This window comes from Ursus arctos, chromosome X (assembly GCF_023065955.2).
Source record: "Ursus arctos isolate Adak ecotype North America chromosome X, UrsArc2.0, whole genome shotgun sequence".
In the NCBI taxonomy this organism is placed as follows: Eukaryota; Metazoa; Chordata; class Mammalia; order Carnivora; family Ursidae; genus Ursus; species Ursus arctos.
Window position 1 is genome coordinate 104,347,809 of NC_079873.1, and position 14,942 is coordinate 104,362,750.

At 43.0% G+C, this 14,942-nt stretch overlaps 2 protein-coding genes across 7 annotated transcripts in view; one reads left to right on the plus strand and one right to left on the minus strand.

Moving 5' to 3' along the window:
- NSDHL (NAD(P) dependent steroid dehydrogenase-like) overlaps positions 1–9,780 on the minus strand; it is a 31,084-nt gene extending 21,304 nt beyond the window's left edge. The window contains exons 1-4 of one of the 5 annotated variants that reach the window (XM_026487503.4): positions 9,645–9,780; positions 1,996–2,036; positions 1,563–1,662; positions 665–779 (exon numbers count right to left, since the gene is read on the minus strand). In XM_026487503.4, the coding sequence (XP_026343288.1) occupies positions 665–779; positions 1,563–1,656 (209 nt within the window). In that variant the 5' untranslated portion in view covers positions 1,657–1,662; positions 1,996–2,036; positions 9,645–9,780. Of the gene's footprint in view, positions 1–664; positions 780–1,538; positions 1,663–1,995; positions 2,037–9,644 lie in introns of all 5 variants that reach the window. The other 4 variants (XM_044379881.3, XM_026487506.4, XM_026487508.4 and 1 more) reach the window with 4 other exon arrangements.
- A 138-nt stretch (positions 9,781–9,918) lies between these two features.
- On the plus strand, positions 9,919–14,019 carry CETN2 (centrin 2). Of its 2 annotated transcripts, none has more exons than XM_026487509.4 (5): positions 9,919–10,024; positions 10,954–11,112; positions 11,438–11,566; positions 12,917–13,054; positions 13,509–14,019. In XM_026487509.4, the coding sequence occupies exons 1-5, from the start codon at positions 9,926–9,928 to the stop codon at positions 13,596–13,598; spliced, it is 615 nt and encodes a 204-aa protein (XP_026343294.3). In that variant the 5' UTR covers positions 9,919–9,925; the 3' UTR covers positions 13,599–14,019. The 2 variants fall into 2 exon arrangements, with proteins under 2 accessions (XP_026343294.3, XP_026343295.3); XM_026487510.4 differs by having other exon boundaries at positions 10,972–11,112.
- Positions 14,020–14,942: the final 923 nt, after the last annotated feature.

Sequence of the window (14,942 nt, forward strand, 5' to 3'; positions counted from 1 at the left end):
GTTAAATGAAGCCCTCCACTTAACACTCCTGTAACAAGCTTCTCTCTGACGCAAGGGCACAACGGGGCCCATAACTCACCATACACTTGGATTAGAGGCAGAGTGGAAAGCGAGTTAAATGATCTCATTCGTCATTTACAACAAAAGGAACATCTATGGCACTGTAGCTTTTTCATGGCACTCACATGCTCCATTGTCCTGTTTCTCTGTGTTATCATTACACTGTGGTAGTACGCTGGGAAAATGCACAGACCTGGGAATTTCCAGGTTCTGGTGCCAGCCCTACCACAAACTAAGTAAATCTGCTCAAGTCCTGTCTCTTTGCTGCAACCGAGTTTCCCCTAAATGGACTAAGTGCTCATCCCCACGATGCTAGGGCAGGGGCTGCTGGGAGTGGAAGAGTGTAATAGGAGACAGAGCTCTTCTTCTTGGTGAAATTAAAGCCACCCTAACTATGTATGGAAGAACTCAGTGTCTGGGGCCATCAGAAGCCCTCAGGAAGTGATCCCAGTATGGTGGGCACCTAGCACTTCACAACTGGGAGACAGTGAAGTCTATCGGCTGACAAAGACACACAACGCCAAACAGAAGAGTAGTTTATAAGAGAAGCTTTTGTGACAGCCCTTAGGATATGCTCCTCTCTTCATTCACCCATAATACTGACTTGCAAAGAGCAGCGTTCAATTTTGGGTGAGATGTATTTGGTCTTACATCTGTTTTCTTCATAGTGGTCAATGTACTTAAGTCATGGATCTTGTAGCATCTGGAGATGGTGAAATCTGTGACAAAGAAAACAGTCTAACTGCTTGCAAAAAGCTAGACTCAGAGAACACTCATTGGTGAGAAGATGGTTGCCAGGCAGCCATGATTGGGTCTCTAACACCATGACTGCTCCAATCCAATTCCACACCTGTAGTTACACACACACACACACACACACACACACACTGTCCTTGTAGGAAATGATTTTGTGGGTGGATGAAAAGGCCTTGAAATGGATATTACGAACCTCTAGGTCCCATGGGGACCGTTTTAGGGAAACATATCTCTGAAAACATAATGGAAGTTATCAGGAAAATGTATTTCAAAATTCACTTTTCATGACCTTTTCAGATACATATTATGAATAAGCAAAGCTGACCTGTACTTCTATGCCTATCCCATCCCTCTATTTCATAACCCTCTTTATGTTGGCAAGAGGCTCTGTCACCTGTTCACTCTAAACAGATGTGATTGGTGAGCTTTAACTCATTTGGCTCAATGTGTATCAGATGGGGAATGAGGATTTGGGCACTTTTGGGTACTTGCACCAAGGCTTAGCAAACAGCTCTCAGAATTCCGTCTGTCTTGTTCACCACTGTATTTTGGCGTGAAGTGCAGGGCCTGGTACAAAGTGGGCACTCACATATCCACTGGACTCATGAGTACACACTCATGCAGACCACCTTCTGCTCTCTACCACACAGACACCCATCTAAAATGCAGGAGTTTCACTGAGGGCCAACGGGTTTATGATATTTTGGCAGTGCTATACTCACAAATACCCACTGCTGGTTTCTTACTCTGTTTCCAGATACTTGAAGAAGCATGAAGAAATGAGAGGGCAGATAGCATTTGGAGTGATGTGGCCATGAGCCAATGAACACCTGGAGCCATGAGAAGCTGGAAGAGGCAAGGAAGTTTCCTGCCTTAGTGCCTTCAGAGGGAGCATGGCTCTGTAAACACTTCATTTCACATTTCTGGCCTCCAGAACTGGGAGAGAAAACATTTCTCCTGTTTTAAGCCTCCACGTTTGTGGTTGGTTGTTACAGCAGCCATAGGAAATCAAAACAAATATTCTTTGCAGTTCTGAAATCCAAATAGCACAGCTGCCAATTCCATAGCCCCCTGTACTTCTAGAAAAGCAAAAAGCCTTTAAGCCTATTCCCCACTTGTTCTCTAGGGGAAGATCTGGGAGGTGAAAGAAGAAACCCATTTTGCTGCCATGATCCATACCGTTCAAACAGTGCTCTCTCAATCCTCAGCAAACCAGCCTCCTGTAGAAACAAAAACAAAATCAAATCTCCTTTGTCTCAAATTATATACAAATTATTTTGAAGTTGTAATTACTATGAGCCAGTTCAGAATGTTCGTGATACTTTAGTTGTTTCTAGGGACTAGGGTACCCAAGACTACCTCAGGAAATGAGTCAGATTCTACTAGTAACCCCCTCACCCAACCTAAATCCCCCATATGACATACACTCCAATTAAAATGAACACCAAGAATAGCTTTGATTGAATAGACATTTCTTCAAAAAAGATATACTTTACAGATGGCCAACAGACACATGAAAACGTGCTCAACATCACTCATCATGAGGGAAATGCAAATTGAAACCACAACAAGATAGCACCTCACACCCATTAGAACGGCTATTATCCAAAGAAACTCAGAAAACATAAAATGACAAGTGTTGACAAAGCTGTGGAAAAACTGGAACTCTTGTGCACTGCTGCTGGGACTGTGAGAGACAGCATGAAGTTCCTCAAAAAAATGAAACATAGAATCACCACAGGATCAAGGAATTCCATGTCTGGGTATATAGCCCAAAAAACCGAAAGCAGGAATTTGAACAGATATTCGTACACCCCTGTTCACTGACACCACTATTCACAATAGCTAAAAGGTATAAGTAACCCAAGCGTCCACCAATGGATGAATAGATAAACAAAATGCAGTATCATTCTGCCTTAAAAAGGAAGGAAATTCTGGCAACTATGGAATGGAACAAAACATCTGCAAACCATGTATCTAATAAGGGTTTTTAAAACATGGGATAAGGACTTGAACAGACATTTCTCCAAAGACAGGTACATGAAAAAATGCTCAATTAGGGAAATGCAAATCAAAACCACAATGAGATATCACTTCACTCCTGTCAGGATGGCTATTATCAAAAAGTCAAAAAGTAAGTGTGGGTGAGCATGTGGAGAAACTGGAAGCCTTGCAGTGTCGGATGGAATATAAAATGGTACTGCTCCTATGGAAAACGGTATAAAAGATCCTCAAAAAATTAAAAATAGAACTACCATATGATACAGTAATTCTACTCCTGGATATATATCCAAAAGAATTGAAACCAGGATCTCGAAGAGATAGACATTAGCCCTCTTATGCTCATTACAGCACTATTCACAATGGCCAAGATGCAAACATCCTAAATATACACAGACAGATGAAAGGATAAAGGAAATGTGGTCTAACCACGCACTGGAATACTATTTAGCCTTAAAAAGGAAGGAAATTCTATAATATGCAACAACATGGATGAACCTTGAAGACAGTATGCTAAATGAAATCAGCCAGTCACAAAAGGACAAATACTATATGATTCTACCTCTATGAAGTATTTATAGTAGTCAAATTCATACACATAGAAAGTAGAATGGTGGGTGCCAGGGGCTGGGAGGAGGAGGGAACTGGGGAGTTAGTGTATGGTAGGTATAGTTTCAGTTCTACATGATGAAGAGTTCTGGAGATGGATGGTGATAACAGTTGCACACAATGTGCAAAATCTTCCTAGGAAGAGACCAAGTGAACCCAATCTCCTCCTTCCTGCTGGGGCAAGTCCCCAACAACTAAGTCCTGGAGGCAAAAGGAAGGGACAGTCCGTCCATTTCCAACCAGATAGAAAGACAAGTGTTCTCTCCCTTGAAAACATGGGAGATCAGCTTCTTTGTAAAGATGAAATGTAGAGCAATTCAGAGGGGCGTGTTAGGATGTGTGGGGGTGATTGCGGCCCTTTCTGCTGTCTTCCATGAAGTCAGTGCTAGAAACGAACACACAAACAGGAATGAAGGCAAAATGCACTTCCCCAAAGGACTCAAATCAGCTCGATCTTGTCCTTTCATAGATCTGAGGTATCTGGTGTTTCTGTCAGTCATTCATCTCTCTGCTTGCCTATTTTTAGGACACAGAAAGGCCCTGGCTTTGAATTTCTGGTGGCCCCTGAGAAAACCATCAGCATGCCTGCAAACTTTACCTTATATTGTTCCCTCCATCTGGAATATCTTCCCTCTCCTTGGTGAGTTCCTCAAACAAGCCCCAAGGGTAAAGGGAGAGTGGTAACTTGTAAAAGAGCACTCAGATATCGGCTCACTCACTGAATGCTGGCCACTGCTAAGCAGAACCTGCATAGGGCACAGCACCAACCTCCAGGGAGCCCACCATGTAGTATGGGAGATGGACTTAGCAGAAACTGTGGAAGCGCTTCTGAGCGCTGATGAAGGTAAACCCAGAGCAGGGAGGCTGGCCCAAGGTGATCCCTGAGCCAAATTCTCAAGGCCACGGAAGAGTGAGTCAAACACAGGGTTGGATGTCCCGAAAGACATTCCACGGCCAGGGATGGGAAGGACAAAGTGATGACACAGAGCCAGCATGTTCTGGCAACTGTGACAAGTTGTGTCACAACGAGTGTGAAGCAAGATTGGGAGCAAAGTTGAGAATACGAAGGGGCTGTGTGTCACGTTAAGGGGTTACACTAAGAGGAGATGGGGGAGCCCCAGGAAGTTGTAAGCAGGGTGAGTGTTAAGATCAGAAGCATCACTCTGGCTGCAGCATGGAGAAGGGATTTTACCCAAGTCTAAGGCTTTGGGCATGCCAGGTAGGGGAAAGAGCAAATCAAAGAAAAGAAATAATATTGCCCGAAAAGCTGCTAAATGTCAAGTCCTTTTAGATCTAAATATATTATACCATTAAGATCCCAAAAGCACCCAATTAGGCCTCATTCAACAAAGGAGAAACCCAGGCTCAGAGAGGTCAACTGACTCGCCGAAAGTCACGCAGATGTTACACAGCCAAGGCAGAACTTGTGACTGTTCTTTCTACTCTGTCAGGCTGCCACCCCACACGCTGACTGGAAAATAGGGTGTGGAGAGACATGATGTATAAGGACTAGCAGAGGCAAAACTGGGGAGGAGACTCAGATGCCAGGTTGAGTCTGGACTTCACTCAGTAGTCACAGGAAGACTCTGTAGGTTTAAGAGCAGGGGACGGTGACCTGACCAAAGCTGGTCACCAGGAAGATAAACCTGGTGGAGCTGGTAGACTAGACAGGCGAGAAGCAGGCACAGGGAGATTATTCACCAGTCATTCAACTAAGTTTTACTGAGCACCTAACGCATGCCCCTCACTGTTCCAGATACTGGAGTACCGGCGGTGAACAGAACAAAGATGCCTGCCCTTCTAGAGCTTACCTTCTAGTAGATGGGCAATAAGGAACAAAATAAGTAAGTACCATGGGAAAACAGCAGAGCAAGATGTGGGGCTCAAGCATGTTGGGAGCTACAGTGCTGAACAGGATGTTTAAGGTGGCTTCCCAAGAAGGTGATAGTGGAGCAAAGACCTGGAGGGAGGAAAGAAGTGCAACAAGCAGGCAGAAGCAGCAGCTGAAGCAAAAGTTCTGAGGTAGGAGTGTGCCTGCATGTTTGAGGCCCAGCAAGGAACCTAGTATCCCAGCTGGAGTGAGCCTGGTGAAAGGAAGGGGCATGTCATGCCAGCCCTGCAGACCATGGTGAGAACTCTGGCTTGTAGTACTTGGGAGGCTGCTGACAAAGGCCTGAACTGGAAGAGGAGCAACAGAGGTGGAAAAGAGAAAAGGAATGGCATTTAAGTGGGAGAACTGATAGAACTTGGAGGATAGTTAACGGGGAGGGGACAGGAAAAGAGTCAAATATGACTGAATGGTTTTGGACCTGGTTCATGTTGAAAGAGGAAGGGAAAAAAGGGCAAAAATTCAGCCAACACTTTCACTTAATGGATGCTAATATATTTCATGCCTTTCTCAGCCTGAGAAACTCATATTCTGTCCCCTGCCACCCTAAATACTGCCCCGATGCCCAAAGGGGAAGCAGGTAAGGGCTCAGAACCCTCTTACACTGGGTTAGCTGCAAAGGGCAGATCCTGGAGCTCCAGCTCCACTGCTTCAGCCCATACCCTTGCACACCCCCCTTGTCATTCTCCAAGCATGCATGAAACCAGAAGCTGGTTCTTTGAAAAGATCAATAAAACTGATAAACCTCTGGCAAGACTCATCAAAAAAAGAGAGGACCCAAAAAAGCAAAATAACTAATGAAAGAGGAGAAATAACAACCAACACCAGAGAAATACAAACAATTGTAACAGAATATTATGAAAACCTATATGCCAACAAATTGGACAACTCAGAAGAAATGGATAAATTCCTAGAAATATATAACCTACCGAAACTAAGCAGGAAGAATTAGAAAATTGGAACAGACCAATTACCAGGAACGAAATTGAATCGGCAATTTAAAAACTCCCAGAAAGCAAAAGTCCAGGACCAGACAGCTTCATAGGTAAATTCCACCTGTTCTTCTCAAGTTATTCCAAAAAATACAAGAGGAAGGAAAACTTCCAAATTTCTTCTATGAGGTCAGTATCACCCTGATACCAAAACCCGATAAAGACACCACAGAAAAAGAGAACCACAGGCCAATATCTCTCACGAATATAGATGCAAAAAATCCTAAATAAAACCTTAGCAAACCATGGGGCGCCTGGGTGGCACAGCGGTTAAGCGTCTGCCTTCGGCTCAGGGCGTGATCCCGGCGATCTGGGATCGAGCCCCACATCAGGCTCTTCCGCTATGAGCCTGCTTCTTCCTCTCCCACTCCCCCTGCTTGTGTTCCCTTTCTCGCTGGCCGTCTCTATCTCTGTCAAATAAATAAAATCTTTAAAAAAAAAAAAAAACCTTAGCAAACCAAATCGAACAATAAAAAAAATCATACACTATGATCAAGTGGGATTTATTCCTGGGATGCAAGCATGAGTCCATGTTTGCAAATCAATCAACATGATATATCACATGTATAAGAGAAAGGATAAAAATCATATGATTATTTCAATAGATGCAGAAAAAGCATTTGACAAAGTACAACACCCATTCATGATAAAAACCCTCAACAAAGTGGGTCTAGAGGAAACATGCCTCAATATAATAAGGGCCTTATATGGAAAAGCCATGGCTAACATCACACTCAATGGGGAAAACCTGAGAGCTTTTCCCCTAAGGTCAGAAACAAGAAGACAAGGATGCCCACTCTCGCCAGTTTATTCAACATACTACTAAAAGTCCTGCCACAGCAATTAGACAACATAAAGAAATAAAAGGCATCCAAACTGGTAAGGAAGAAGTGAAACTCTCACTATTTGCAGATGACATACTATATATAGAAAACCCTAAAAACTCCACCAAAAAATGAGAACTCATAAATGAATTCAGTAAAGTCACAGGATAAAATATCAATGTACAGAAATCTGTTGCATTCTTATACAGTAATAATGAAACAGCAGAAAGTGAAATTAATAAAACAATCCCATTTACAACTGCACCAACACAATACAATATCTAGGAAGATACTTAACCAAAAAGGTGAAAGACCTGTACTCTGAAAACTATAAAAAGTGATGAAAGAAATTCAAGATGACACAAACAATGGAAAGACATTCCATTCTGATGGGCGGAAAGAACAAATACTGTTAAAATGTCCACACTACCCAAAAGCAATCTACACATTTAATGCAATCCCTGTCAGAGTACCAACAGCATTTTTCACAGAACTAGAACAAACAATTCTAAAATTTGCATGGAACCATGAAAGACCTCGAATAGCCAGAGCAATTTTGAAAAAGAAAAACAAAACTGGAGGTATCGTAATCCCAGATTTCAAATTATATTACAAAGAGGTAGTAATTAAAACAGTATGGTACTGGCATTAAAATAGACCGCATAGCTCCATAAAACAGAATAGAAAACCCAGAAATAAACCCACAACTATGTGGTCAATTAATTTTCGACAAAGCAGGAAAGGATATCCAATGGGAAAAAGACAGTCTCTTCAACAAATGGTGTTCGGAACACTGGACAGCCACATGCAGAAGAACGAAACTGGACCACTCACCATACAGTAAAATAAACTAGAAATTTGGATTAAAAACGTAAATATGAGACCTGAAACCCTAAAAATCCTTGAAGAGAGCACAGGCAATGATCTTTCTGACATCGCCTATAACAACATTTTTCTGGATATGTCTCCTGAGGCAAGGGAAATAAAAGCAAAAATAAACTATTAGGACTACACCAAAATAAAAAGGATCTGACCAGCAAAGGAAACAATCAACAAAACTAAAAGGTAACTTATTGAATGGGAGAAGATATTTGCAAATGACATATCTGATAAAGGGCTCGTATCCAAATATATAAGGAACTGATACAACTCAACCTCCAAAAAACAAATAATCTAATTAAAAAGTGGGCCGAAGACATGAACAGACATTTCTCTAAAGAAGACATCCAGATGGCCAACAGACACATGAAAATATGCTCAACATCACTCAGCATCGGGAATGCAAATCAAAACTACAATATCACCTCAGCTGCCAGAATGGCTAAAATCAACAACACAGGTAACAACAAGTATTGGTGAGCATGTGGAGAAAGGGGAACCCTCTTGAACTGTTGGTGGGAATGTAAACTGATGGAGCCACTCTGGAAAACAGTATGGAGGTTCCTCAAAAAATTAAAAATAGAACTACCCTATGATCCAGTAATTTCACTACTGGGTATTTACCCAAAGAACAAAAATAAAAACTCAAAGGAATACATGCACACTGATGTTTATGGCAGCATTATTTACGATAGGCAAGATACGGAAATGGTCCAAGTGTTCATCGACAGATGAATGGATAAAGAAGATGTGGCATATATACACAATGGAATATTACTCAACCATCAAAAAGAATGAAATCTTGTCATTTGCAATGACATGGATGGAGCTAGAGAATATTCTGCTAAGCGAAATAAATGAGGGAAAGACAAATACCATATGATTTCACTTATGTGTGTAATTTAAGAAACAAAAGAAACGAGCAAAGGAACAAAAAAGAGAGAGAGAGGCATACGAAGAAAAATTAACTATAGAGAACACACTAACTGTCACCAGAAGGGAAAGTAGGCGAGGGGATGAGTTACATAGGTGATGGGGAGTAAAGACTAAACTTATCATGATTAAACAACAACAACAACAAATAAATTTAAAATTAAAATTTAAATTTAAAAAATAAATTAAAAAAAAGTCTCCAATCACTCCTCACACTTCCAAAACTCTTGTGTGCCTTTGCTCACGACCGTGTCTCGGCCTGAGTGTTTGGGTGTCAAAAAGAATATATTTTGATGACCTCTCCCCTCATGCTCGCTTATATCTCTTTCACTTCCTTCAAAGTCCGTTCCCAAGCCCCATCTCACCTTCCTGGGCTGCTTTTAGTCAGGAGGAGTGATCCTCTCTTAAAATCTGTTCGGGGGAGGGGGCGGTGCTCTAGAATGGACACCCTCAAAGAGTCTCAGCTGGATTTGGTTTCTAAGTCCCAGTCGTCCAAACCTCTGTGACATTCCCATTCCCTTCTCTGGGTTTCAGTTGCCCTTTGGGTACAGTCTCCGCTCTAACACACAAGGTCACGGTCTTCTCCGGCCCCTCTGGCCCTAATTCACAAAGTCCCGGACCGGAAGGCCCCACCCAGCCCCCTACCCTCCCGCTCAGTAGCCGATAGAAGGCAGCCTCCAAGGGTGAGGACGTGACCCTTACCCGTCCGTAGGTGATCCCCTGGCCAGCCTCAGAGCACCTTCAGCTTGCACCCAAAGACCTCCGACCCCAGCGGCCACGCTTTTCTCCCCGCCCGCATGAGCAGAGGATCTGCCGAGACGCCTCCGCCAAGAGGATTGGCTCAGCTCGGCGCTAGCTCAGCCAATCAGCGCTCATAACACGATCCTGCCCAATAAAATCAGGTTTCGGCTGTGAGTACACAGCCCCCGAGCCCTGGGCCTGGCCTTTGTCCGGTTAGCCCCACCCACCACAGCCCTACGCCAATGGGGAGCGGCGCCGCGCGCGGGGGGCGGTGGGAACGGCGCAGAGTCAGTGTGTTCGTCGGTTGCCGTAACAACGGGCAGCGGAGTCCATCGGCAATGGTGAGTGGGGGCCGCTCTTTGGTGCCCTATGCCCAGAGGCTGAGTTCTTTCCAGGCCTCTTCGGGCCCTGCCAGCTCTCTTGCGCCATTCTCGGCTTTGGAGTGACCCTACTTCCTCTGAGCTCTTTCCCGGAAGAGTAGGGTAGAGACGCCGGCCGCCCAGCTGGGCCTGTGATTCTCCGCTGCCTCCCCTTCACCCAGTCTGCGCCCACCCATTCTTCGGGTTCTCCTGGTCTCCGCCTGCCAGCCCCCTCGGTGACCGCCCTTGCTCAAAGAAAACTTACCCGCATGCGCTAATCCTTCAGACCCTGAGCCGCTGGCCGCCTTGTTCTACCAAAGTTTACCCACAGAACCGGGGGGAGATTTATTATGTTTGATTGTTAACGTGCATTCTAAGTAAGTACAGGGACATTCGGGAGAGGTTTTGAGCTTCTTGAAAGAGGCACAGATGTGTCGAGTGGATTGAGTTTTATTATTCGGTATTAGCAGAGTATACACCTTAGCTACGTAGTAATATTTGGCCAAATGTAGAAAAAGTCAGAGTACATAGAGGGAAGCTGAGTCCTGCGACCGGGTGTTATAAGGATATTTCTAGCATTAGGATCCCCAAATTCAAGGACAGCTGATTATCTGTATAGTTATCCACAGTCAGCTCCTTGGCTAGATCTCTTTGGGGATGATTTTCAATAAGAGATGTCCAAAGGAACAAGGGGTCTCCTTGCTTCTAGAAACAATAGGAAAGAAGAGGAAGGGATAGAGGTGCATGAAAAGATTCATTGTTCTTTCCAGCAAAGCATTAACTCTTCCCTGTTAAGCAAAGCTTTGGAATTGCTTGGTGTAAATATTTTTAAAATACTTTGTAACTATTTTATGTAAAATATGGATTGTATTACATAATATTGTGCTTCTGTGTTTGTGAAATATCTAAAGGCCTCTAACTTTAAAAAGGCAAGCATGGCATCATCTGCCCAGCGAAAAAGGATGAGTCCTAAGCCAGAGCTTACTGAAGAGCAGAAACAGGAAATCCGGGAAGCTTTTGATCTCTTTGATGCTGATGGAACTGGGACCATAGATGTTAAGGAACTTAAGGCAAGCCATTTACATTCCCACTCTGCTGCCTTGCCTTTCCTCTACTTCTTTTAATTCTTCCCCATCACTGCTCTACCCCTTTTGCGCTCTTCTCCCTGCAAAAAGTAACAGTGGATGGTGTACAGTACTCTGTTTTCCTGTCTTTATTTACCTCAAGTGCTATAAAATAAAATTGAGCACAAATATCAATCTGTGTAATGTTATAGTGTTTCCCAGTCATTTTAACATGATTGTGTCAGATGCTGGCTTAATGTTCTGAATGCTGTCATTTTTGCTCCTACTAGGTTTGGATGTGCATATTGAGATGATCCTGTTTTCATTGTAGGTGGCAATGAGGGCACTGGGCTTTGAACCGAAGAAAGAAGAGATCAAGAAAATGATAAGCGAAATCGATAAGGAAGGTACAGGAAAAATGAATTTTAGTGACTTTTTGACTGTGATGACTCAGAAAATGGTAAGTTAGCTAGGATAACTAGCATATTTTCCACCCATAATGGTGAATAAATTTGAATCTAGATATAAAAATGCCTCACTGAAGAAAAGTTAATACAAACTGGAGGGTTTAGCTGAAAAAGGATGGTATTTATGACTCACAATTCGATGCTTAGGTTCACTTGGCTTTCTTCAAGGCCACAGAATCACAGGAAAAGTCAGTTTACCCTCTGCAAATTCATAAAAGTACTACCGCCGTCACTCTTGTGATTATTTTTCTCCAAATGATAAGTCAATGTGATAACCAGAAGCAGTAAAACCTGTAAACACAGCAATATTGCACTGCCTGACGAGATGAAATGCCTATACATTAAAGGTCAAAATTCTTTTCTCTCTCATTTGTTATTCTGGGAATCTTTAGCCTGAGGGCAGGTTACTTCAACAGCTGTGTTTTTCACTGCACTGGGAATTTGGCCTTTCAGCACTTTGAAGGTTGAAGTCACCCATTGTCTAGTCCCTCAGGTGTCACCGTTTTAAAGGATCCAGAGGGTCAAGAAAGACTATGTCACCTGAACAATCCACCTGACGCCCCTGCATGTCATCCCATCTAGGATGTATATTTATGTTCCCCTTGGGCCGTTGCTCTTTCTTTGGCTTTCTGGTTCCTCTTTTGTGTGGCTCATCTATGCTCGACTGGCCTGTGGAAAAGTAACTCCATGTGTGTCTCAGGTTATGGGTCTATTCCTACTCTGGTAATTCTGTTGCTTTGAAAACATCTAATCATACTTATGTTTTTTTGTGTGTACCAATTTAAGAGATAAGGAAGCTTAACATTCTGTAACTATCTAGTAAAGCCATCCCACATTGAGGGTTGGTTCCCAAATTGCTCTTCTTAGAGGGGTTCTCTCTATCTTTACCTACCTTTCAGGAATTTCTGGAGTTTGAGTTCCTGGGGATTATCCTCTCTTCCTCTTTTAGAGTACTTGGGATCCCAATAACTCTCTGTGATCCTATAACAAGTTAAATAGCCCTCTCTTTCCTCCTTGCAACTCCCTACCCCCTCCAAGAGGATCCCTCTTCCACCACCTTAAGCAGTGTATTTCCCCTAGCTTTAACTTTACCCTCTACTCCTATTTTTATTTGGTTTGTACAGAAAGAATGTTTTAAGTTAATCCTTTATATTTCCTTTTCAGCCTCTGTGTTTATAATAATGTCACCGAGTTTGTCCTCTTCTACCCTGGATGATGTTTGATTTCCTGTGAGCTAGGACTTATGTCATGAAGGCCAACATCAAGACCATGTAGAGGGGTTCGGTGCTAGTGGGGCTGCTGCACGAATAATTGCTCCTGTGTTTTCTCTTTTACTTGTTAAGTCTGAGAAAGATACCAAAGAAGAAATTCTGAAAGCTTTCAAGCTCTTTGATGATGATGAAACTGGAAAGATATCATTCAAAAATCTGAAGCGCGTGGCCAAGGAGTTGGGTGAGAACCTCACTGATGAGGAGCTGCAGGTTTGTAAGGCATCAGACCAGAGCTCAGTTCCTGCTTGGAGCCCCTGTGTGACTTTTCTGAGTTGCATTTTCTGTGATGTGAGCCCCACTGTGAAGGGAAAAAGAGGGACAAGAGAACCTCTGTTGACCACTTAATTTCTCCTTTGATAGAGTGACAGACCTATGGGCCCTGCTCCCAGAAAAATGCACACATGTACAATTTTACTTACTATTTTAGGCTTTAGGAATTCCCCTGGTCAGGACTATCTTCAAGTTGCCTTCTAGATGATATGTGTGACAAAGTATTGCCTGATTTTTAAGTAGCTTTTTGGGAACCAAGCTGTTATAAAAAGTGCATATTTGCATTGGGTGGACCACAACTGTCTATTCATGTAACATTATAAAGACCTATTGCTCAGTCATATTTTAGTTTCATTTATGAATTAATCTGAGCTGAATCTTTATTATCCTGCAGGAAATGATCGATGAGGCTGATCGAGATGGAGATGGAGAAGTCAATGAGCAGGAGTTCCTGCGCATCATGAAAAAGACCAGCCTTTACTAAGATCAGTCTCTTCTTTCCATATTGTGTGAAACCTGGGTTTTGAGAACATAAACTATTTTCTCCTACTGACCTCCCTGCATAACTTTAATAACAATCTTGAATCTCTTTTGGGTATTTGAAAGTGTTCTTTGACATTTAAGTTCTTTGTAAGGTGACCTTCTGATTGCTTTAGTTCCCCAGAGCAAAACAAGAGCACACCAGGGTGGCGAAAAGTGACTTAAAGCTTTCACCCACCTGCATTTCTGCCTGTAGCACCTCACTCTTGTCATGCATTTCCACATTGATGCCACCACAGAACGACTTGTTAGACAAGCACATGTTGTACTCATGCCACCAGAAGCAGGGGGCATCTCTTTGATGTTTCTGGTTATAACTGACACCCGAGTGTAGCTTTCTCTTTTATAAAACCCAGTGAACTTACTCACGTGCGTTTGGATGTGTGTTTGTGCTATTTGTTTTGTCTTAAAGCCTTTCTTATTTTAAACTTTTGTTCTCTAAGGATGAGTTCCTTGGCCTTGATTATGAGTTCATCTTCTAAACCAGTGTTGAAGGCAGGCTGGTAGATCCCCAACTCCTTCCCAGCCCATGGACTGAAAATGAAATCATCCTTTACTATTGACTTGAATTGTTTCTTGCCTTGCGAATCTGTCAGGGTTAAAACTAGAAGAATTTCCATTTTACCTACACCTAAATGCTGCCTTAAAAATAGTTTGGGCAAAGTGTAAAGCTGAGAGTCCTATTGGTAATTCGTGCTTTGACAAATTGGGGAAAGGCAAGTTACTATGACAGTAGGTTGAATTCAGCCAACCTCTGGTCAGTGTCTCAGAACTCAGTGTTAGGTTGGGCTGAGTGACCTTGTCCAGCCCCCTCTTGGCCCTACACGGGAAGACCTATAAGAGAAGCCCTGGCAGATAAAATTAAAGTCTCTGCCCCAGGCTGAGGGTGGGGAACAAGAAAGGCCAAGGGGAAATGGAAAACCTGGAGATGGAGAGAATAGGTTTCAAACTTCTGGGGGCATCCTAATCCCAGGATGGGGTTGCCTGATTTAGAATGCAAAGAGAACACCTCAGTCAATTTGAATTTCAGATCATTTTTTAGTACAAGTATATCTCATTTGGACTTTTTGTTATTTATCCATTGTTGATCCGAAATTTAACTTTACTTGGATTTCCTTTATTTCAAGTGGTACCCCCCACAGAGGGAGCAGGCAAAGAGGCATGACCCTGGGCCTCATCCCTGGACACTGGCATCCTGAAGGACTTGGGCACCCTCCAGATAGGTCTCCTGCAGAGGGATCATTCCCTGAGAAACACTGGGGTGTGGTAGGAGAGCCCAGAGTAGCCT

What these genes read in the sequence shown, in the direction of transcription:
- CETN2 (XM_026487509.4), top strand. Translation starts at nt 9,926, where the DNA reads ATGGGGAGCGGCGCCGCGCGCGGGGGGCGGTGGGAACGGCGCAGAGTC. An exon ending in TAGATGTTAAGGAACTTAAG is followed by an intron (nt 11,113 to 11,437) that starts GCAAGCCATTTA and finishes TTTTCATTGTAG; the next exon opens with GTGGCAATGAGGGCACTGGG. An exon ending in TCACTGATGAGGAGCTGCAG is followed by an intron (nt 13,055 to 13,508) that starts GTTTGTAAGGCA and finishes ATTATCCTGCAG; the next exon opens with GAAATGATCGATGAGGCTGA.